Source organism: Trachemys scripta, chromosome 9 (genome assembly GCF_013100865.1).
Source record: "Trachemys scripta elegans isolate TJP31775 chromosome 9, CAS_Tse_1.0, whole genome shotgun sequence".
In the NCBI taxonomy this organism is placed as follows: domain Eukaryota; kingdom Metazoa; phylum Chordata; order Testudines; family Emydidae; genus Trachemys; species Trachemys scripta.
Window position 1 is genome coordinate 53,351,191 of NC_048306.1, and position 24,946 is coordinate 53,376,136.

Sequence of the window (24,946 nt, forward strand, 5' to 3'; positions counted from 1 at the left end):
TGTCTGAGGGCGTTGTCAGAATACTTTGCTTGCTTTTCTTAAAAAAACCCATAGACAGGACGCCAGTGCTACAAGGCGGGGGTCTGATATCCCAGCACATGTACGCATACTTCTGCTAGCTCTCGGTGAGCTAGGGTGAGTACACAGAGCAGCGTAGCCGTGGTGGCAGAGGGAGCAGCAGCAGTGGCATAGCTGAGCCCTGCTGAGCTCACTGGTTTCAGATAGTCTCATTTTATGGCGTCTTTGGAAAGCACACCATTCAGCGGGCACACTGTGCAGGTCTGTTTATTGTCTATGTCAGGTGGGAGCCAGGCGAAGAGAGCTGCCCGTACGTTGGTCCGTCACAGTATCTGGCACTAAGCTGGAGACGGGGATGCCCGCTCTTTGTGTTTGTAATTGGAGGGTGGAGCATATGTTGGCATCTCAAGCTGGCGTGATGCACCTGTCAGACAGAAGTAACCTCACTGCTCAACAATTGTGCTGCAGGACTGGGAACTGTGGGTCACATTGAGTCTTCTGATTCACGTGTTCTTCAGAAACACAGTCCGTCAACCCCCACCCCTGGGCTAGAGGGTCTCCCCCTTATTCCCATCATAGAGTACTAACTTTTCAGGTCATTTGGCCCATTGACCATAGACCTACTTTGATTGACACCAGCAGAGGAGCTGGCCCTCAGTTTGCAAACAACACCGTTCGTTAGCACAGCATCTAAGGACGTAAATGCAGAGGGCTGCAGCGCTATGTGTGATTGTTATTCACTGAGGCTTAAAATGAGCTAGCCCCTGGTTACTCTGTGCCACTGGAGCCTCTCTGCAGCAGCCAGAGGCCACCTGGCAGCTTTTCCACATGCTCACTCGGGGCCAGGCTCATCTCTGCACTGGTGCTGGTGCCAGGATGGGGAGGAACGGGAAGCAGCTCAGGGGGGCCGGGCTCTGTTTGTGTAGATTCCGTGGCCTGTTGCAGCAGCGTCTCTTGGCCATCCTTGGGGCTCAGCACTGCCCCAGCCATGCCTCCTCCCAGTCCTGATCAGCTTCCAATTGCAGAGAACTTGTGCCAGCAGCTGCTGCAGAGGTGTGTCTGGGACTGAGACCTGGGCTGGGCTGGGAGGGCCTCTGCCAGCCCCATGACCCATCCATGTGAGGGTTTCTCTTTCAGTGGATGAACTGAGTAAAAAGGGGCCCAGGCTTGTGTGAAGGGAAGTGTGCACAGGAAGGGATCCCACATGCAGGGGCCTGGAGTAAGCTCAAGGGCATGCACAGGGCAGGTGGGTGGAAATGTCATACAACCGTGTGTAATCCTCCCCATGGACTGGGACGCAGGAGGATATGCAAGAGGTGTCTGTCTAGTACACTGAGATATCTGCATGTCTTGTGCAGTGGGCTAGCAGGTCAGCTGTTTGTAACACTGGTTTTGGGGAGGGCGAAGTTTAGCCAAATGCAGATCACGACGTAGTGCAGACACTCAAGCCTTCTGAGGTCCCCGGGTCGAGCTCCGGTTGCTAGCCCTTGCCGAATTCTGTGCCATCACATTCACTCTAGTGGTGTTACCAATGCTAACTAGATGAGAGCTAGCATGGGTCTGCCTAGCTCAGCTGTGCTACAATCATGCCTTCATTTGCAATGCAGATATATTCTTAGAGCCGGTGAACCTATTTATCAGGTCTTCTGCCCCCTCTCCAGCACCTGCTGTATGTGCTGCAATTTGATTCTTCTCAGGGTGGGCAGCCCACGAAGGATAAAGCCGTGTTCGGGAATCCTCCCTTTGATCTATGCAGAGGTTGACAGCTTTTTAGGAGGCTGTGCGAACTTGTAGTAAAGAGAGGCAGAAGTGTGTAGTAAAAAGCATCATGAATGGATCCTAGCAACAGAGAAGGAAAAACTGCAAAGGAAGTGCATTTTCTCCCTCCGAGCCTTCGTTAATTCATGGCCGGGTTAGTGACAGGCTTCAAAATCGGTTCTCATGTAATTGCACTGAATATTTTGAGCATGACTTGACTGGGTATTGCTTGTTGCAGCGAAGAGGGGAGAGCCCAGGCAAGGTTTATACTCCACCCCTTGCCCGAGGGGCCTTTCCAGAGTAGGACATGAAAACAGATTGATTTCATGAAAGACAGGCCTTCCCGGATGGAAAATGCCATTCCTGAAGGGGATCCAGTTTGCTTCTGCATAAGAATGAGAGGTTGCAAGTAAGACTAGAGTTCCCGATGGGACAAGTTAACAGCAGAGGGGTTGGCAGAGAGATTGACCCACACCAGACATACACCAGGTCTGTTAATTAGTGGAAGCAGCAGCTTCCTTGTCTGTGTGTGGAGTGAAGTTTTCTCTCTTTTCCTGTGATGTAGAGCACAAAACCCAACAGCTAAAGGAGCTTGTTTCCCCCTTCCCAGTAGGTGATCTGATCCAGAAATCCTCACAGCAAAGAACAGTGCTTTGGCCTGACCCCCATATGCTGAAAATGATTAAAGGCTTTTAAACCATTCCAAGGTTTAGTCTCCGATTAAACCCTTTGCGATCTAGGATTTCTACACTGGGTTTTTAAAACCCATCAGCATATTCTAAGTTTTGCCAGCCACCCCACCATATTGACATTCATTTTTTTTTTTAAATTAGGCATTCAATGAATCCCTTCAATGAGGCCCTCTTAAGGATTAATTAGGCCTCAGGTTAGGGTTGCCAGTTTTGGTTAGATATATTCCTGGAGGTTTCATCATATGACACAATCTTTAATTAAAGATTAATCTTTAATTCCTGGAGACTGCAGGAGCATCCTGGAGAGTTGGCAACCCTTCTTGCCTGGTTCCTGATGTAACAGGAGAATGAAGACCATTTTGAAAGAGAGACAAGGTGGGTGAGGGAATATCTTTTATTGGACCAAAGTCTGTTGGTGAAAGACACAAGCTTTTGAGCTACACAGAGCTCTTCATCAGGTCTGGGAAAGGTACTCAGTGTCATAGCTAAATGCAAGTTGGAAGAGATTGTTTAGTGTAAGGAGTTACCACATGTCTAAGAGACTATTAAAAGTGAAGTGGCCCATTAACCACTCCAGTCACAGGACTAAAAAGGGGGGTTAGTAAGATGTGCACACTTGATAGGACTAATCAAGAGGCAAACATGCCAATATTTGGGGCGCAAACTCCCACCAGGGCCTTTGTTGAACATTCTCCTCCCAATGTGTATTTTCAATAGCGTACTTTGGTATCAAACTAAGGAGGTTACGAGGTCTGTTGGTTAGTGCCAAGTCCTGGGGACCCAGAGGGTATGGGACTGAGGCCTTGTCTTCACGAGAGGAAAAGGTGTGTTCTTAACTTGAGTTAAAATGCTAGTGAAGACAAGGCAGCTTGTCCAAGAGGCACATTAGATTGAACTGGCTTGTTGTGAAACAAACTCTTCAGGAAATTATGCCACTGACTGAGGATCCGCTTTAATGTTTCAGTTAAGAATTGGAAGATCAGTGTTCAGCAAAACACCTTTCCCCATGTATTAATCATTACATATACAAGGAAGTCCTCTTCCCCTCTCCCTACTCCACCTGTAACTTGATTTCCATTATCTGCAAACTTGTTTCAGACACAACCATGTGGATTTTAGCTCGTGATCAGTATCATGTTAAAGCTTTTGGATTTTGAAGCATTTCCTTTAATTCTTGGTTGTGATTGGCAGGGGTTGCTTTCAGCTTTTTCTGCTGTTAACTTCTTAAAGCGGAAGCACCAAGAAAAAATGGAAGAGCTGGCTCGTCCCCACCTTCCGAGTGGAAGGGGATGAGGTTCTGGAGGGGAAGCTGTATTGCTCTCCATGCTGGAGCTCCAGGTGGTGAGAGAACAGGCGCTAGAGGGGTGGAGCTTAGGAGTAGCCCGTACCAGCGGCATTGGCCACTTTTGAGCCTGAGAATTCCTATAGGGAAATAGGATCTGAAGTTGAGTGTCGCTTCAGGCTCAAACAACTCCAGGAGACTGGATGATGTCTGAAACATAGTCTGGGTAAAGGTGAGATAGTGGGCCTGGTTCTCCACTGCTTGGCGCCGTGTGTATTACAGCGGTGTGGAGAGGTGCGTCCAGAGATTGGGGTGTACAGTTAAGAGATTGCAGTCACATGTAACCTCCGCTCCTGGGTGACATCTCACTCTCTTTGTAGACGTGGTGTTGGGGCTGGAGAACGAGGCCCTGCTTCTGTGGGCTTGGGGAAGAGGGTTGAAGATCTATTGGCATCCCTGACTGGTGGTGGAGTATGGCTGCAACCCAGTGTAGAGTCTGACTGGCTCTGACACTGCTCCCAGGTGTTCAGGCCGCAGCTGTGGCTGAAAGCACTTTTCCCCTCTGTCCCTGGAGAGATCAAGAGACCGTTTCTCTTGCCCACAGCTCTTCCTGTCTTATCAGTGCCTTTGGCGTTCCAAGAATGTGCTCTGCTAACATGGGGGCTAGTGTAGAATCAGTCCAAGTGGAGGGCAGCACTGCCCGTATGCTGTGACCAGCCCTCACGGCTCGCCAACTGCTGGATGTTGACTTTAGTTTTGAAAGCCCTAAATCGTTTGGGAGCTGGTTCCTTGAGGGATTGTCCCTCTGCCTGCACCTGAGGTGCTCAAATGGAGCGTCTCCTTTAGCAGCTGGAGGGAGTGGCTGACACTCCTTTTGGCTGTCCCCTCTTCCCCATCCCAGCCCTGGGGTTAGCCTTTCAGACATGCTACAAACCTCCTCTTTCCTCATGGGCCATTGAGCGTGGGCTGAGGGACACACTGGGCAGGGGCGAGACATCCATTGGCATGTGGCGGCCCTGGGCAGTATATGTTCCATCCATGGGTTGGGAGCTTATTGGTGCTTGTAGAAATTGAAGGACTAAAAAGCTATTAACTCCCACTGCAGCTGCCACAGTGCAGCCAGGGGCATTGTGACTCCTGCTGCGCCGTGGTACTAGAAGACAGGGATCAAAGCAGATGCAGACAGCACTGTCTCCTCCACAGCACCCACTACCCCCTCCCTTAGATCCGAGGGAAACCACCTTTGGGGCCCTGCTGAGTCTGGCTCTGATTGAATAATTCAGCATGCGGTGCTGAATTCCTCCTGGAAGCAGGCTAGCAAGGGACCGAGAGCACAAACGTTCACTCTGAAGGGACCTCGCTCCCGGGGAACCCTACTGACTGCCCCTGCTCAGTGGTGACACCGGGGTTGAGCTGATGCTCTTGGAATGCAGAGCTGGCTTAGCAAGAGGAAACATTTGCTGTCTGTCTCCAGTCTCAAGCACCAAAGCTTTTGTTTCAGGGCTGTGTCGAGGTCAGTAAGGTTTGGGGCTCAGCAAAGCAGCAACACGGCACTAAAGCAGGAGACAACTCTTGAGACCAGAGTCTGGGTCGATGAAACTTCTTACCGCTCTACCTGACCCTCGTGGGAACAGGAGGGTAGGGCAGGAAAAAGGAGATGAAGACGTTTTAGATGAAGGATAAAATGAAGAGTGATCCTTTTCCGCATGTCCCATAAGGAGGCCAGGGGGTGACTATTTCACATGATGGGAATGTCAGGAGCACTGCTGATGTTCCTACAGCCCAAAGCCCTTGCTTTGTCCACAGAGCAGCTGCAGCTCCTCCACCAGTGTGCCCCAATCCTGATCTAGAAGAACAGTGAGTAGAGATGGGGCTGGTTCACCAGGGAGTGCACAAGGGCCCCCCGTATGCCTACGTTGCACCCACATAGCTGGCACACAGTGGCCACAACACAGGGGCGTATTGTCCCACGGTGCCCAGTTCTCCTCTGTCTCGCATCTTGTGTAGAGCACTGTCACCCTGTGGGTGGGTGAGGAATCTGGGCCTGGGAGCATGTTCTGCCCACTGGGACCAGGTGTAGGTGATAACACAGGGTGTGAGGGGCTCTGAGAGTGGTCGGAATGGGGAGAGGAGACAAGAAGACAGCAGAAGATGGGGAGCAAGGGAACAGGAAGGAGTGAATTATACAAAACCCACAGATGTGTGTGGGGGCAGGACAACCCAGCTGGGAGGTTGGCTTGGGAGTCTGTTGTTCCTACGTTATCCTTGGAGAAGTGATCACCTGCTCCATTTTATCCCCACACACAAGCCCACTTCACAGCTGTGCTTTCGGAGTCTTGTCACACGCTTTCTGTGTCTGATGGGAAATGCAGGGATGGACCAAGGGTCTCAGAGCCCGCTGATGCTTTGAGGGGACACTGGTAACTTAAAAACTTGCCAGTTTCACGAAGCAAGTTCAATTCCAGGTACTAAACTCCCCCTGGCCCACTCCACACCAGCCCCATCCCCAACCAGTGGTTTGTAGCCTTACAAACCCATGTTAATGGTTTTCAGTGTTGATTCTCTGTCGCTGTGCGTGGAAGACCCATGCCCACGGGGAAGGGGACTGACTGCAGAAAACTGCTCCCTGTGCTGTCAAATGCCCAAAGCAGATCTGGGGGGGGGGAGGGGCAGGGAAGAGAAATTGTTTTCCTCTCCTCTCTTCCAGCTAGAGTAATCAGATGTTATTTGTAACACTCGTAGGGAGCTATTTTTAGACAGAAGCGAGTTTGATTTAATAGAACATAATTTGCTGCTGCTGACGTGCAGAATGCCAGATGAGCGGCAGCTGGGCTTCCAGGGAGGCTGTTTCCTCCCCCACCGAAAATCTAAATCTAAACCGCAGGAAATGGCATTTCTTATTCCAAAAATTGCTGTGGGAAGACCCCTGGGATGTCCCGATTTGCATTTTTCCTGCCTCTTCGCAGCACCCCAGAGCCTTCCTACCTTCAGACCTGTCAGCGCTAAAAGCAAGTGAGCAATTTCTTTCCCATCCTCACGGAGGGAGCTCGCTTCACATTAGCTAGAAGGCTGCTCCGGGCATCCAAAGCAGCATGAATGCGAGTACAAAGCTGGGAGTGGGTGCAGAAGACAAAGGGAGTGGTGGGGAGGGGAGCGGAGCATGGCCAGAGTGGAGGGGGAGGGTGTATTTAACCTTCAGGTCTGTTATTTCAGAACAGAGGCTTTTGGTGCAGCCCCCGCATGCCATAAGGCTAATGCAGGGGTTATGGCAGTAGAGACTAACAATAATACCCATCAGTTACTGCTGCATGTCATATATTCTGCAGCGATGCTATACTGTAGAATAGTCTAATGGTAGTGCAGAGCAAAAATGGTTGCTGTGCATCTCATACTCCTTAAGCAGCTATATCCCTCTAGAGGACCGTATACTAACTCGGGAGGAAGGAATTAACAGATGTTTTCCAAACACTTCAGGGTATTTTTTAAAACCCCCACAGCATCCAGAAAATTCAAAGTCCAAGCTGAAATTCCATCCGTACCCCATACTGACTGCAGCTCTTTGGTGCTTTTAGGGTGCAGACTAGAAGTTACTGGTCTCAGATTCAAGAGAGGGACCCCCAGAAACTGGAATTCAGAAGTGTGGGTTGGGGTTGTAGCTTGTACATGAGAGCTGGGCAAAATATTTTGACCAAAGCTTTTTCCGGGGGGAGGGGCGGGATCCACATTTGGGTTGACCGGAACGTTTTGCAAATTCATGTCTGATTCACCACACTGTCTCTGTTGAAAGAAAAAAAAATCAGAAAAAATTGAAACATTTCAATGTTTTGATTCAAAATGACTTTTCTTTTAGGAATCGCCTTCCATTTTATTTTAAAAAATAGGTAAAATGTTAAAAAAAAAAGCTCAAAATCTAAACAAAATGTTTCATTTTTGACCAAACAAAGGATTTCATTTGATCCAAAACAATTTTGTTTTGATTTTTTGAGAACTGACAGTGAGCTTAAAAATCAGTGATTCCCACAGCTCTAGCTGGTCCCCTGTGTCCAGCTCTAAGGGCGTCTCACCCTGGCTACATCTGGGGCTGAGGCTGATTCCCAGCTCACGGACACATACACTAAAAATAGTAGCAGAACCTGGGTAGCGCGGGCAGCAGCAGGTGGCGGTACAGTCTAGTATGTATCCAGGGGTTCCGCTGGGTTTGTGCTCAGGGCGGCTCGCCTATGCTGCCACTGCCCACGCTACCTGGCTACACTACTATTCTTAGTGAGCTCGTGCAAATATGGCTGCTCAGCTGGGAATCACCCCCTAGCTCCCAGTATAGACACAGCCCACCTTCTGGACTTCTCCACAGGGGCTCAAAAATATCCCCCAGCCATTGATTCATAGATTCATAGATTATAGGACTGGAAGGGACCTCGAGAGGTCATCGAGTCCAGTCCCCTGCCCGCATGGCAGGACCAAATACTGTCTAGACCATCCCTGATAGACATTTATCTAACCTACTCTTAAATATCTCCAGAGACGGAGATTCCACAACTTCCCTAGGCAATTTGTTCCAGTGTTTAACCACCCTGACAGTTAGGAACTTTTTCCTAATGTCCAACCTAGACCTCCCTTGCTGCAGTTTAAACCCATTGTTTCTGGTTCTATCCTTAGAGGCTAAGGTGAACAAGTTCTCTCCCTCCTCCTTATGACACCCTTTTAGATACCTGAAAACTGCTATCATGTCCCCTCTCAGTCTTCTCTTTTCCAAACTAAACAAACCCAATTCTTTCAGCCTTCCTTCATAGGTCATGTTCTCAAGACCTTTAATCATTCTTGTTGCTCTTCTTTGGACCCTTTCCAATTTCTCCACATCTTTTTTAAAATGCGGCGCCCAGAACTGGACACAATACTCCAGCTGAGGCCTAACCAGAGCAGAGTAGAGCGGAGGAGATGATGACTTTCTTGGGCAATTTTTGGAACTCAGTTAGTTATCTGGGGTCCCTCACACACTTGGAATCGCTTCCCCCTCTCTCCACTTTTCCCTTTTCCTCCAACCCTTCTCATCTTAGCTTACACAAATTTAGTCTCTGTGGGTTTTAACTGATGGTTTGGATGCTGGATCCACTCTGATCCCAGATGGTTGCCCTGCTCTGCTGTGATGTCTCGAAAAGCACACTTCCATTCTGCAGCCTGTTTAATTCTGCCTCTCGTTAGCTGGCATTTAGTTATCCTGTAACACGTTTATTCGTGGCTTTGTTTATTTGGCTTTAACAGGACGATGGATACTCTTGGTTTAGGCAGGTAAGACAGGATTAGGGAATGAGGTTGCGGAACAGCAATAATATCTGCTGCTATTAAACTCTGCTGAGACAAGTGAGTTCGCCCCAGAGAAATATGGCACTATACATAGTGTACCGTCCCTGAAACAGCAGAGATGGGCCTGGGCTGAGGAGCTCCCATCCATGGCCAAGCTTTTCGAAGGGCAGGAATGGGGAGAGAAAGTGGAGGTGGGGTCCTGTTCTGGGTCCATCACCAATATCCGACTGGGCATTGTCCTAGGGTGCCAGCTTCCACTTTCTTCACACACATCCCGAGTGGTACCTTACTTGGCAAGTAGCCTATGGGAGTAGGCATGCCACTCAGTGTGGCTAAGGCTGGCGTAGGGGCTGGGGCAGGGACATAGCTAGGTAAAAGGGGCGTGAATCTCCAGCCAATCCCTGACTGCTGGAAAGGCCCCTGGGGGACACAGGCAGCTGGGGGTTAGAGCAGCCCTGGGGCTGCTCTCATATGCCAAGCCTGAGTTCAGTGGCCTTGGGTTTGCGGCAGTGTATAGGTGATGTTTCCCATGAAAAGGCCCAGAGGTTCCCAGAAGTGAGTTCCTGGACATTAGGACCAGGCAGGGGCTGGAGAAAAGCATGGAAGGACCCAGTTCCCTGGGCAGGACACAGGAAGACGCTGTCTTCAGAAGGCCACCTTTCAAGACGGAGGGGACGTTACACATGGGAGTGGGTGATATCATGTGCTTTAGTATGAATACGGGGTGTGAAAGACCAGCAGCTTTGTGCCTGACTGCTTAAAAGAAAGGTGGTTCTGAAATGGTTCTAAATCCAGAAGCTGGGCTAGGTATATTTTTTCTCCATTGGCAAAAATAAAAGACAACAAAAAAAGAATCACATATAGGCCCCCATCCTGCTGCCCTTAAACTAAGGGAGCAGGATGGGTGAGAGCATTCCACCTTAGTGAGAGCACATTGTGTGTGAGTAGCAACAGCGGCTTTAAGTTGATCCAGTGGGAGAAGTGACTGTTTCTGACCCCAGATGTAACTGAAATGGCAGAAGGGATCTACCACCCCCTCAGCCCCCCTCCAATGTTTTCCTCCCAAAACAAAAGCATCACCTCTGTGCTGAGGCCAAGGCTAAACATGAGCCCAACCAGAGGATTGGTCAGAAAGTTATTATTATTAAAGAGGGGCATATAAGGGGGAGGGGGAAATGAAAGCCCTGCCCAGGTGCCCACAATCATGGAACCCACTACCACCCCCTGAAATCCCAGCAGAAATGGGCAGTCACTTGCTAGGAGCGACGGAGGCTTTTATCTCTGCGTCCCACTTTGGCCAATGCACAGAACGAGTGCACATGATCAGACTGCGACAGTGGCTTCTAACACTGAGCTTGCAGCTTCGGGTATTTTCAGGCTTGTGACATCTCCAAAAACTTCAGGCCAGGCCGATGAGAATGATATACCAGCACACAAGGGGCTGTACAGCATGTTATATCCATTGGGAAACATCACTTTTTTTCCTTGATGTGTTTATTAAGGAAGAAGAAGGGATAAAAACGTGTATGTAACTGGTCCAGTTATATCTGACACTTTGTACCTATGTAGCAATTCCACAGTCACCCAGAGTAAATGTGTGCTGTTGTGGTAAACCAAGGCTGCAGAGCAAATTAGGAGATTTATTTTAAGCCTGTAGCCTTAAATGGGATCAAATTAGGCAAGTACCTGGGGCTGAGTTCTGATGCTGGATGAATGATCTGTGAAGAATTTATCCAATTAATGTTAGCATTTCTTGGCCATTTGCAGTGGCTTTCATTTGACTAGTTCTAGATGCATCTTCATCATTCAGCTGAAATGGGCAGTAGTCAGAGTTTGTGTCTAAGAATCACAAGCAGAGGGGATCGCACACAGAAAATGCTAGACAGTCCTTTCCTTTTGATGCTTCTCCTTGTGGATGGAGAGACAAATTAATAGTTGTGTGGTCTCTGTACAGTATTTCCAGTCTCAAGTAATTACTTTTTTGCCTGTTGAAAAAACAGGTTGGTCTAATACGGATATTGGCTATTGTGATCTTTAATATCAGAACCAAAGTAGGGACATTTCTAAGCCTTGGCCTGGACATGTAGTGCCAGATTTTTTCCAAGAAAGCAGTTTCCAGTTAGCCACCTACATTAGGGCCAGAAGTACTCAGCACATATTCTGCACCCAATGTACTGATCTCTTTTTGAAAATCTGACCCTCAACTGATTGCAGGTGCAAGGAGTTGGATTGCAAAAATCTTCATTTGACTAAATCAAGTTTCCTTTTCACATCATGTGCGGTTGGTGTGCTTTCTGCATCTCTCTCCTCTTAGGCTAGAGAACTAGACATGTCAGTTTCACCATCAAGTTCTCAGGCACTGTAGCATCAAGCTGCAACATTTGGCATCTAAATATTCCCCTAAATGTTCGCTTTTTTCTGCTGGAAGTTTAAGTCATCATCGTTTCTGTATACCTAAGATTTTTTAGGAGCTTATTCTTACAAAAATGGAGGAGTGGGAACTCAATGAGGCTACTCACATACGTAAGTATTTTCAGAATCAAGGCCTATATTTGGTGCTAAATTTGATATGGTAGTGTACCTACAAGAGTCACAAGAAATAACTAAAATGACTAGAACCAGAAGAGATTAAAAACTGAAGTTTTTTTGTCTGATTAACCTGAGTATATAAAGTGCTGTGAAATACACTGTTTCTCCTGTGCAGTCAGTCGTTTCGCCCCCTTTAAGTTATGAAGGTTTTTCAAAAAGGGAACAGGGGACAGTAAGATTGTAAATCCACCAAAATCAGGGGATTTACTCAGGGGATTTACTCAGGAACTCAGGATAATATCTGAATCTCCTGTTCACTCATACACCTGTGATGAGCACAGAGAAGATGGGAGCTCCCCAACTGGAAAAAAAAAATGTTCAAGAAGTGAAGTCCTATGTTTTGAGTGATAGAAAATCAAACCGACAAGCGTTATTTTTCAGCTCAGACAGATGGGGAAACAGAGTGAGATCATTCCATGGAGTCTCTGCAGCAAGAGGCATTCTGGAGCAGATATTCTGTTTGGTTTCAAAAGTTTAGTTCATGTGATTTAGATGCATAGGAGGTGTCCCCCACAAACTGAAAAATACTGCAAAACAATGCCTTGATAACAGCCTTTAAAGGAAACACATAATATAAGTCTTGTAGACATTAGTTGTAGATCAGACCTATCCTATTTATGCAACATCTAGAGACACTGGTACTTAATTGTATTAGAGAAATTCAGTGATAGGCCCTGTTCAAGGCCTGCAGCTTGGAGGTTCTCTAGACTGGAGCTCCCCAGCTCCCTCTGCCCTTCCCCAGCACAGCTCCAACTCAGGTACCCTTCTCAACTCCCCAGGCAGCCAGGTCCTTCTCTCTCAAAGGCGAGAGAGAGAGTCTGTGTGTGCTCCTGGCCCACTGCTCTTGTAGACATTAGTTGCTCATCCCTAATTGCTCCCCTGCACCATAGAGTCAGCGGGCTCTAGGAATGTGCCAGAGAATCCCTGGGATTTGGGCTATTAAATTTACACTACACCTGAACGGTTTTGAAAGCCATAACCAAAGATTCCAAACCCAGATTTAGAAGAGTGGGGAAGAGGTCATGGATGGTGTGCTCCAGGTCTTATTCGGGATCTGTAAAAAAGAATTTGGAGAGCAGAGCTTGGTGAGCGTGTGATCAGGGCCGGCTCCAGGCACCAGCTTACCAAGCAGGTGTTGGGGCGGCCACTTCGGAGAGGGGCGGCACGTCCAGCTGTTCGGCGGCAATTCAGCGGACGGTCCCTCACTCCTGCTCGGAGCGAAGGACCTCTCGCCGAATTGCCGCCGCAGATTGCGATCGCGACTTTTTTTTGTTTGTTTGTTTGTTTGGCTGCTTGGGGCAGCCAAAACCCTGGAGCCAGCCCTGTGTGCGATAGATGTGGTGAGTGCATTACACATGCTCTGGGAGTGACCAGTCTGGCATGTGCCCCCCAGCACTCCTCGACACATGCTGGATAGATTAGGGAGGCGGTGTGTCTTAGTGGAAAGGGCACAGGACTGGGACTTCGGAGGCTTAGATTCTGTTCCTGGCTCTGCTGTGGGGTGACCTTGGGCACTTCACCACTCAGTGCCAAGATGGGAGTAATGCTTCTGACCTCCTTGGTAAAGTGCTGGGAGAGCTGCTGACGATTAGAGAGGGGTGTTATTAATACCAGTATGCTCAATGTCACTGGCACCTGCCGCTCCAGTACAGACAGGGGAATTCAGAGCTTGTAATTTGCCCTCAGATGTTCATTTTCCTCATTTTAAATAAGTAAGCTTGCTCTCCTGAATCAAATGCCTTTTTCATCTATTGAAAGAGCAACTGTCTGACGGCTAGACCTGATGGATGAGAGCATCTGTCTGATGTTGCCTGAAGCCGGCTGGCCTTTCACAAACCCTGCTGGGTCTCTGTGTAGAACATCTAATAAAATAAGAGTCGTGTTGAAATTGATAATCAACATTTAGCAGGCAGAGGAGCCTAAAATCAAGCCCAGGTGGCTCTCATATGTTCTGCATGTACCTCCTGGAAAAGCCGACCTTTCCCAAATGTCACTGTAGCAATTCACTTAGTAAAGGAGCTTACGGATTCGGAAGGCTGCAGATTGATTGTTGGGAAGCTGTCACTTCCAGGAGGCTTCCCACAAGGGCTCTGACATTTCCTCAATGACTGAGATTTTGGGGGAGCTACATTTAGGAGTTATTCATTCGTGTTTCCTCCTCATCAATTTTTAATGTAGATCAATGGTTTTCCACCTTTTTGCATTTGTGGACCCCTAAAAATTTTCAAATGGAGGTGCGGACCCCTTTGGAATTCTTAGACATAATCTGCAGACCCTTGATTGAAAACCACTGATTTAGATTTAAAAAAAACAAATGATTAGTCACAGGATCTGTCAGAGGGTTAGGACCAATTCTCATAGATGAAGGAATGATCTTCTGGCTTTAAGGCCTCCTGTCCTCTCCCTTCGCTAATGAATAGTGCAGTTCTTTCTACTCATATCAAATTGAATTTTCTCTGGGAAATGTAAGTGGTAAATACACAAAGTGAGAGCACTTTAAAGTACTGTTGAGAGATTACAGATTCTACTGATATTTCTCATTTCTTTAGTAAAATGGAATCCCTCACACAGGCAGAATCATTCCAAGTGGAAGAATTTTTAGGGCAGCCACTGTATATGGCTCGAGATCTAGAGAGATTCAGCGCAAGAGCCAGATGTTAACTCAGCTTCTAATGTCCAACTTCCAGCCACAACCATATTCTATCTAATCTACTTGTCTGACATTTGGAAGCTCCATCTGAAGAGGCCACGGTACTAGGAATTTTCACGGCACATCTGCTCTGCCCAGAATATTTTTCTGATCTTTTTAACAACCATAACCAGCCACCTCTGTTATAAATGGAACAGTCCCATGCCTTTGCTGTTCATTAGCCTTGGATACACCACCTCTGAAATCATCCCACAGATAGAAAGGTTCAACCACCTTGGAGGAGAAATCAGAATTAAAATAATGGTTCATGCTGCTTCTCATAGAGTCTCAATTGCTTCCCAACCCAGTGCCCATTTTGCACCTTCTCTGTGGCAGCTACAGTGCTGATGGAGCAGGTTGAACTATGAAGCTCAGCACCTCAGCTGGTGTCTGTTTAGACTGGGGCATGCATGAGAGCAAACTGGCTGAGGGTCAACCCAGACAAGAAGGGGATGGTGGGTGGGGGAAGCAGCTGGGGGTGATAACATAAGAACGGACATACTGGGTCAGACCAATGGTCCATCCAGCCAAGTATCCTGTCTTCTTAAGTGACCAATGCCAGGTGCTTCAGAGGGCATGAACAGAACAGGGCACTTATCGAAAGATCCATCTCCTGTTGTCCTCTCCCAGGTTCTGGCAGTTGGAGGCAGATGGCAGAAGTAATATCAATCTGAGGGAGTGCGTCCACCATTAGTCACTAGGGTTTGGAATTTAGGGGTGATTCTAAACCCCCCGCTGCTATCTGACCATCATATTACAGCCAGAGCCCAGTCAGCTTTGTACCAGCTGCATCCAGCTAGGAGGTGGTGGCCTTTCCTTTTGGACGTGAGTCTGACCACTGTCGCCCAGATCTTTGTCATCTCAGGATTAGACTGTTGCAATGTGCTGTACACGGGGCTACCCCTGAAAACCATTCAGAGACTGACGCTGGTGCAGATCGAGATGGCTCACTTACAGAGCGGGGCATCTCCTGGGAACTCATGGCACTCCGGGGTTGACACTGGCTGTCCACTGGTCTCCGGGTAGAGTTTAAGATGTTCGTTATGACCTGTAAAGCCCTAACTGGCTTGGGACTGGCCTACCTGAGGCATCGCCTCTGCCCCATGCCATGCTGCCACAGCTGTGGTTTGCAGGGGCGCTCGAGCTGACTCTCCCTCGTTATCCAAGCGGGGGCAGGGTTTCATAGAAGGGGCGGGGCATGGGTGGTGTCTCAGAGGAGGGGAGGGGCAGGAGGCGGGGAAACGGTGTTCAGTTTTGTGCATGTTACACACATCTCTGTAGGAGAAAGGCCTGGCTGAATTCCTGTTCTCTCTAGCTGCCCCTATGCATAGGAGCCGGAGGGGGGACATGCTGGCTGCTTCCCAGGAGCCACGCGGTGCGGAGGTTAGCAGGGAGCCTGCCAGCCCCGCTGTGCAATGCCACCAACCAGACAGTCTGACCATGCACCTCAGCTATTCTAACCTGCAGAATTCCAGTGTAATGTACCAGAGAGCCAGGTCTCCAGGGAGAGCAGTGCTCACATAATAACCCACTGCAGAAATGGGTGTCGTTAAACACACGAGGGCACATGCTCCAGTACACACTCTTTATGTGTTCCTTACCCATATAAAACCAGCGAGCCCAACACCAATCAATACGAAGAACAGTGCCTCTCCTGCATTCTGCCGGGTGGGGTGGGGTGGGGGGGTGATGAGTTACCTCCAAGCCGGGCAGCTCTTCGGGAGGGGCTACGTGCTTTATTCATGTTTTCCCAGCATTTACATGGGAGTTTTCACAAAAGGTTAGACTTACTGGCTCAGATCCAAGCAAGCCAGATCCAGATTCTGCCCCTTTCTACTAAGCATCATGGTGACTAGGGCTGAAGACCAGGTGTCTTCCTTGAGGCCCCATTTAATGTGATTGTGACTCCACCCACTTAGAAACCTGACTCAGCACGTTTCTCTAGCCACTGGGACATCACAGCCAGTATTTTTGCCTTACTAGTTTGTTAGTCAAATAGCTGGTCACTATTGGATTCCACTATTTCGAGTTCATTGTCCCTGGTCGCTTCTACATCTGCAGTGTCATCCTTTGAGAGAGGCTGGAAGTGAGCCCGTTTCAGAGTAATAATTGTGTCTACTCATCCATGACTCCAAACAACCTGCATAAGCTTTGATTAAGGCTTTGAATCTACTGAGAAGCAGGCAGATAATCAGTGTAAGTGATTCTTTTGCCTGCATTTCTTCCTATTCTAGGAGTGAAGCGCCTGAAATAGCATTCTCCAGTTGGTGTGTCTGAAGCACCTACTCATGGAATCCCTCCACACAACGGTCTTAACGATGGGTCTGAAATACGAGGCCTTTGCACTCATCCTGCTGGTGATCTGAAATGTGTACCTGGGACAGAGCAGGCACTGACCAACGGCAATGAACCTGGGCAGCTCCTAGTTCCGCTGGTGTGGATCTTCATTACCCCTTCACTGTGAAAGTGTGGCCTGGGCTCCCCAAGGGCTCCCCTGAAAGATGAGTGATGGCGTGTGGATCTCCCTCAGCCCGACAGAATTTTCGCAGCTCCAGCAATATTCTGATTGTGAGTACTGAAATTCTCTCCTAGCTCTGCTGTCATGTGTGGCTGGCTGTGGGGCGTGTTAGGGGGGAGGAATGAGTGGCCTTGACAACAGCCCAGGCATCTCCAGAGCTTTCTGTACAAGACAAATATGGCTGTATTCTCCTTTTCCTAGTGACTGTACCTAGAACTCATTCCATGGTGCAGCACCAGGCCATCTCCTCACTGCCTGGGAAATAGGCAAACTAAAGCACTGAGCAGTGATGACCCACAGAGGTCTTATACGGAACTTTATAGATCTTGCAGATGCTACCAGTCATCTGTGTTGTCAGAGGCTTTGCGCACATGTTGTGTGTAGGAACACGATGTAGTTACTCTGTTTATCACTGAACCCATAACGATGTCTTTTATGGTAGTGCTGTGATGAACTCAGGTGCAGTAATACGGTAGCTGTGGAGCAGACACACTGACTCAGCACTATAGCTGGCTGGGAATTTTTTGGCTGAATTTCTTTTGTTGGAAAATGACCGTTTGTTGAAATTGAAATGTGTATTGGTTGTGACAAAATGTTTGTTGGGAAGGTTTCCCTGGTGCAGGATGGCCTCCAGGGAGACTCAACCCACAACAGGCCAGTGGTGAGAACACTTGCTTTGGATGTGAGTGTCCCCATGGAAGTAGGCAGAGCAGGTGTTGGAATGTGGGTCTTCCATATCTCATCTGTGTGCGGCTTTTGGCTGGGCTGGGCTGGGGAAAGGTCTCTCTCTCTCTCTCTCTCTCTCTCTCTCTTGTTCCTCACAAAAAAATTCAAAAAGGCTCCTTTTCATTCCCCGGCAGAAGGCAAACAAATGTTAACACCTTGAAGTCTTTCACAAAAGAGAATTCTTGTTCTCCAGTCAGCCCTACTCAGCATAATTCGCCAGTTGTCCATCATTTCTGTACCAGATCGCCCCTGTCCCAGGAGCTGTCCTGTTTGTCACAAGTCTGGCCTGTAATGTTGGTAGAACTCGGGGGGAGGGAGTTTGGTCAGGTCCGTTTTTCTCCCATTAACCTTATTACCATGATTTAATCTTTCAGAGATTAGCCTAACATCATTTTTCAGCAGCTGTGTTGCTGATTAGGGGACGCTGTCTCCAGAAACATAGACAGAAGATTTTGTGGGCTTATTTCTACAGTGGCTGGATTAGACCCTTCAAATCTACTCCCGCTTTCAGGCAAGGGCAGCATTTTCCTGTGGTATTCTGCTCTATTTTGATCCTGTGTCTAAATCCAGGTTATCTGAACCCACCACGTCTCCTGGGGCCCTGAGACCAGAGCAAAGAGAATTAAAAGTAAACTGGCGCCCATTAAAGCATTCTAGGAAGGAACTCTTCTCAAGAATTTATAGCTGCAGTGCTCCTGAAAAGAGCCTGGTCTGAAAGCAGCTCTGCTCCCTTTGCAGGGGGTGCCTGCGGGCTCAGCGATTTTCCATCCCTGGGGTGATGAGGAGGAGGAACAGCTACAATGGCAACATTCCGGCCCTTTAGAAGGACCTGCTTTGCATCACTAGTTGGAGGCTAGCCACTGCTGTAGGGCTGCCTGGCAGAAATCCCTCCTGCCTTCGGTTTAGGCAGCATCCGGAGGTGATGGTTTACTTCAGCTGCTCCAGAGTCCCTGGGGAAGCTCAGATCTTGATCCCTTTGCACTAAACTAAAGTTGTTTTACCCATTGTTTGGACCAAATCACTGTCCCGTCCTCCCCCACATTGAACCCACCCCTGTTCTCCCTTCCACTGCTGCATTGGGTCTAGCTGCTTATGACTGCCGTCAAGGCCCTGCCGAGCACTGACACGCTGAGCAAGAATCTGCAGGAGGAAATCCTTGTCAGATAGCCTTCTACAATCGGAAGGGGACAATCTGGCCTAGACTTAGCCAATATATTTACAGGAAAGTCTACAAAAGGGAACACTCTAGAGACAAGTCAGAAAGAGCAAAACATTCTTTAGTGAGCACTTATCAAAAATGAGATTTGTAACTTCAGGGCAGTTAAAAAAATAAAGAGCCAAGAAAGACATTAAGGAGAAACAAACAAAACATTGTAAAATACAGCTGATGTTTGGGAAGCAATGATGTATGTGGAGTATTCTGCATCTGAATCAAGTTCTGCAGCTTCAGAAAGTGGGTTCTGTTTTATTTAAGCACAGACAATAAAATAACTATGATAATGCTAAGTCCAAAAAAAAGATATGCAACATCTTCATTTTATTAATTGACATTTGGCAAGAAATGGAAACTCAGAGATGAGTTTGATGGAGAAAATTACTAACCTTATCTATGTTAGAGTTATGGTAGTAATATAAGGGAAATAGCTTACAAAACGACGCGTAGTCTCTCCATTCCCAGATCTCACTCTGTCTTTGTCACACATTCCACAGCAGCAAAGGAAGTGTTTTGAGCACTAAAAGGCTATGAATGTGCAATATCCTTCCAATATATTAAGAGAAAGGTGGGTTGCAATCTGAGGCTAAAAAGGACATAACCTTGACAGACAAATTGTCTGTACCAGTGAATTCAGAGAACTACACAAATCACACAATGTTTACCCTAACTTCTCATTTAAAGTGCTTCCTATTTAAATCGTACTTGGCCTTAATTTGACCAGCCTCACTATTTGTTTTAATCTGGAGTACATTGTGTTACATTTTACTTTTATCTGAAACAATCTAACTTTGACTCTGATCGACCTGTTTATCGTGTTTTATTGCAGAAAAAACATCACTAGAAGCCGATAGTGGCGAAGAACTAAATTTTGATTTCTGGTCTGCTAATCTAACTGCTTTTTAAGCAGATATGCCTAGCAAGGGCTTGAAGGGGCCCAGGAAAATGCCTACTCCTTGGATTACTGGATCCCTTTGCAAGCGCAGTTAACTCTGTGATAATCTAAAGCTCCAATTTCCTTTCTCCTCTCGGGGAGTGAAAAGGGCTCCCTTAAACTCCCGACTGGTACAAATAATTTTCCTTAGACAGACAGTTGAGCTCTGTGGTGGCCAGGAGTTCTCTCACTAGGGCTTTCTCTGGCACTCAGAGCTGGCGTCTGAGCCCCGCAAACACAAATGCACGTACCTTTTCTATCCCCAGAGGTAGGGAAGGTTGGAGCCCCATTTGCATGACAGAACGTATATTTAGCATGACGTTCTTGAGAGCCCCTGGATTGCAAAACATGGCATCTTCAGCCTAGTGCTCCCTCCAGCTCTCAGCTGCTCTGCCCTGCCTGGGTGGTTCCTAGCCAGCTGTTAACTATCCCACTGATCTGCCACTCCACCGCGGTTCACTGAGTGTGCCGCTTCCACAGCCAGGCGACCTACTTCACCTCCTTTTGCTTTTCAGCTTCCCACGTTGCTATGAAGATCTTGATCCTCTGTAGTTTTACCCATGAGTCTATTTTTATCTGATGCCTGTGTGACTCCTTGTTACTTTCCTGCTCTCTCCTCCCATTCAGCTGCAATGTCCATCTCATCTTTTAACAGACAGCTCTTTTGCTAGACCTGGGTGTCACACCTGGACCTCACCTTGCTTGTGCCTCCAGACTCCTCTCCGTACCTGTCCCGCGAGCCCTCCACCTCATCTACTTCCACCACCACTTGGCCTGGCCTGCGTGCGGCCCTCCCCCCTTTCCCTGAAACCTCATTGTCTGACCTGTGCATCCGCCCAGCCTTCCCAAAGAAGCCCCTCTTGTCTCAGCTGGGGAATCCCACCCACCCTTCATGACCTCTTCACGTGGAGTCATTTCACTTTGTACTGTCCTCTGCTGCTTGTATTAGTCTCTAGCAAGGGGCAGCTGCCATGGGCATTTTCCTTCTAGCTGCTCTGGTGCTCGATCCCTCCCATGCAGGAGGAAAGTGGCTTCCTGTCTCACACGGAAGCTGAGTAGAGACATTGTCTGCCAAGTCTCCTTCCCTAGCAGGCTCTTGTGCAGGTGAGGGAGGGCAGCAGAAATCTGGGGACAGAAAGGCCGCTCCCCTTCCAGGTAAGAGTCCCCTCCCCTGACCCATGGACAGCAGGCAGGGAAGGTTTGCTGCAGGGTGTGGGATGGATGGAGGAGCGTGGTGCAAGGTGGGGAATGCTGAGGGGCTGCAGGAGTCAGTGAGGGGGGCAGGGTGTGGAGCCACACTCAGCAGCAGGGAGATGGGGGAAAGGCTGGGTTCTGAAGGAAAGACTTGGTAGAACCTAGTGTAACCCTTCTGCAAAGTGGAGCCAGCAGCAACAAGGGCTGAGTTCAGTATCTAGAGGTTCCTTTTCAACAATACAACACAAAATAGGCTCAAGCCCCCACCCAGTGGCCGGGACAATTACACACCATCCCCTGGGCGCCTCTAAGAGGCAATACTTCCCCTCTCGCAAGCACAGAGTCTGAGTCTAGCAAAACCTTTTAATAAAAGGAGGGAATTAACTCAGCATTAATTTGGGAAAACACCGCAACTAGGGTTCATAAACACAAAGCAAAAGACCCACCTCAAGTAAGTTGGGCAATGTCCTTTTCCCTCAGGGTCTTAAGTCCAGCAACCCAAAAGTCCCTTTAACATGCCCATCCCTTCTCTGTACCCCACTCACAGTTGCTATCCTTGGCCAGTGCAGCCCCAGAGTTCAGAGGTTCATCCACAGAGTTCACCTCCCACCCTGTGTAGAAGGGGAGGGGAAAGGAGGTACCTTATACGCTGTACTGCTCGGGCACTCGCTCGTCGCCTCAACGGCCGCTTACCACGTCTCTGCAGGGCTCTGCCCTGGCCCTCTCCACCAGCTTCTCTGCTGGCTGCTTGCCACGCCTCTCCACCAGCCTCCCTGCTGGCTGCTTGCCACACGTCTCTGCCAGCTGGCCACTCACCAAGGTGTCTTCAGGGCCCCCCCCACACACACACACATAACACAGCTCTTAGTGATTTCAGCTGTTAGTGGGGGAGCCCCACTGCTGGTGTACACTGGGCAGTCTCTTGCAACAGAGACACTGTCCCAAAGGAGATCTAATACTTAGACTGAGGTATCAGTGATTTCAGCTCTGCAGCATGTAACAAGACTCTCAATTGAATCTAAATTAGCTCTTATATTATACCATGGAGAGCAGAAGAGTCATGTGGTGCTTAGGCCCTGTCCCCACCCTCTCTTTACTCATTGGGCTTTGGAACCCATGTCCCCTGCCTAGCAAGTTCCATTCAGTTGAGGGTGAGTCCCTCCATTGTGGTATGCCAGGTACAGTTCTGCTGCCCTCGGTTCACACAACAAGGATAACAACCCTTTATTACTCCTACCCCAATAATAAGGAGACTGGCGATCCAACACCAGCCACAAGTGATCATTTGGGCAAGCAATCCCATCATGCTGAACACCTAGGCAGGATGGGGGTGTCCATGCAAATGAGATCAGCTTCTGAAGTATTTTTCCACAACTCACCACTAGATGTTAGGGGAGATCTCGTTCAGATTCTGCTTACACCAGCATCAGTCTGGATGTTGGAAACAAGTCACGTGCAGCCTTGGGGTCAGGCTTGAAAAGCAACTGGGGAGCATGGGGCAAGGCATCCTGGCCTGTTTCCCATTCAAGGGGGTCCCAAGTCACTCCTGGGTCAGATGTCTCATTGCGGGTAAGTCGCCTTCGATAGCATGTGCCACTGAGGAAGGCACTTAGACTCCATGGCCTCCGGGAGCGAATGCTGCCTTAGCAATGGCATGTGGAATCTCTCACCTCTGGGCCACTTCCTGAGACTCTGCCTAGACCATTAACTCACCAAGGGGCAGCACCAGCCAGTGGTGTTCAGTGGCCTAGGTGGTCTCAGGTCAGCGATTAGTGGGGAGGTGTATGCATGGAGAAGACCACTATTCCAGCTGGCACCCTTACAGGGCACCGGATAAGTGTCCCTATCCTACCGAGGTGCTTCCTTAAAGTCAGGCTGGAGGCGTGCTGGCCAGACTAGTGCAGCAAGGTCGCAGTGCCACTGTCTGTGCTGTGCCCGCTTCTATGCTTTCCAGAGCAGCCGCTCTGCACCGTTCCCACACAAGGCTCCGCCCAGTTCGAACACTGCAATGAGAACAATCATCCAGTCAGCGCTGCCTTGGGGTCTCGTTGTGAAGCAGGATCTCCATTCTGCTTGTAAGCACAGTTCTCCCTCCTGGGCACCTGCTGCTCTGGGATCCATTGCAGCTAGGTTTTTCCTCCTTGTCTGCCACACGTGGAGGCTCCTCCTTGTTTTGCCCTCCCTGTAGTGATGGCAGGTGGAGCTGGGCAGAGACCTGATAGCCTCGCTAACTCCTCAGTGTGTCCTCTCCACTTGAACTGGCAGAAGGTTCCGCTGGGCATCTCCGGGCTTTGTTTCCAGGCAGGTACTTTTTCTAGTCTTGTGTTGATTTTTCTCTCTCTCCTTGGTGCCCCTGGCAGGGCGAGGGTTCTGAGAACAGGAGTCTGCAGGAAACTGGTATGTGAGGAAAAACATGGCAGTGAGGCAGGCCCAGCTAAGATGAAAGGGGCTTCTGCATACGGCCCAGCTGTGTGGTGCTCCCACTTTCTGTCTGGCAGCTGTGAGTTCAGCATCCTTGAACCTCCTGGATTGGCGTCCATACGCACTATTGTCAGATGGATAAATTCAGTGATTTGTGAGGCCTATGAACTATTCATTAAAGATCTCCCATCCTGTGAGGGCTCCTTGTTTCGTGGGTAGTACAGCACAGTGCTTTGTTCAAGTAACATTGCTGTGTAGTTACCTGGTCTTCAGTGTATTCTATTGGCCATCACTTCAAAACAGATGTGTTGTCTTTTTTGGATGTAGGTTCTGCAGTCTCTTGCTGTTTTTCCTTCATTAAAACCTTTTACATGGTGGGGAAGTAAGAAGAAAAGCAAAAAATCAACCAACCAAAACCACCCTCCAATCAGAGCAGGTTTTCATCTTGGTTCAGTTGTAAGTTTCTCTCCTGTTTGTGCAGATTGGTTTTACGGCTGGCCACTTCCCAGCTGTAATGGGAACACCAGGTGAACAAGAGAATTTACTGACGCAGCTATAATTTTTCTGTCCCTGAAGGCGGCAGCTGGTGCTCAATGAGACACCACCCAGGACGTCACCCAATTTTGCATTAAATTCCAGTTAGAATATCTCAGTCCCTCATGGAGCATTCCTGCAGAGAGATGATGGGATTCCCTCCAACTGGGATCTGGCTTCATTTCCATGTTTTGTGTATCCTTTATCCGCTTATGCATTTATTAAAGTGCCCTGGCTGCAGACAGCAACCCTCTCGCAATGTTCACCAGTCAGACTTGATAGTTTGTCTTCCCAGCTTGGGCCCAGTGCCTGGGAGTACAGCTCCCCCTGCTGGCTGCACATTGTGAAGCTAGAGCAGGAGGTTCAAAATAAGTAACTAGGAGTATGGAAGATGAGGAATAACCCCAGTTGTAATGCAGGGTGGAGCGCCAGGTGTCTGCTCCAGAGAAGGGGAAATGATAGGTGGGTAAGTACATGGTACTGTTCCTAGCATGCTAGGCCTGTAGCTGTCCTACTGCTAAATGGGTGGCTTAATATCACTGTGAAAGTTGTGACATCACAACTTGATCTGCTGTTAATGGTTTTCATGACAAGCGGGGAAGTCTGTTCCTCCATCAGCATCACAGTGCTTCATATATGGTTCTGTCCTCCTAGATTCCACTAAGAAGCTGAAGGATGTCTTGGAAGAGTTCCAAGGGGATGGAGTCCTCTCAAAATATAACCCAGAACAGGTAAGAAAGTTTATAACATCATCACATTATATATTCATCCCCTTCCAACAGGCCAGAAAGGCTGATAAGTGTATCATAGCTACTGAGGTAATTGCACCTCTGCCTCCCCACCCCGGTCTTTCCAAGCGCACCGTGTCTCAGGCCTTGAGCCGTCACCTATCTGAGGATGGAGTTATGTGACTCTCCCATTCTCACACCAGGCTCTGGGCTGCAGTCACCCATGCATCAACTGCAATTACATTTGCAGGCCTGATGTATGTCGAGCAACTGGAGGTTTGTTCCCTCCGGGGCAATGACAGTGGTAACCAGTGACCACATGTTCTCCTGAAAGTAAGAGATAATTTAT

The 24,946-nt window shown here is 48.6% G+C and overlaps 1 protein-coding gene across 8 annotated transcripts in view; it reads left to right on the plus strand.

The window, feature by feature from the left end:
• Positions 1-24,946, plus strand: part of DGKG (diacylglycerol kinase gamma) — a 132,559-nt gene that overhangs the window by 3,228 nt on the left and 104,385 nt on the right. For 6 of the 8 annotated variants that reach the window (XR_004647046.1, XM_034781014.1, XM_034781021.1 and 3 more), the window contains exons 2-3: positions 16,564-16,897; positions 24,524-24,600. Coding sequence is in view for 7 of the 8 variants with exons in the window: in XM_034781014.1 (XP_034636905.1) it covers positions 16,831-16,897; positions 24,524-24,600 (144 nt within the window). In the remaining variant the exon portion in view is untranslated. Of the gene's footprint in view, positions 1-2,822; positions 2,844-6,553; positions 6,763-16,563; positions 16,898-24,523; positions 24,601-24,946 lie in introns of those variants that run through there. The other 2 variants (XM_034781019.1, XM_034781015.1) reach the window with 2 other exon arrangements.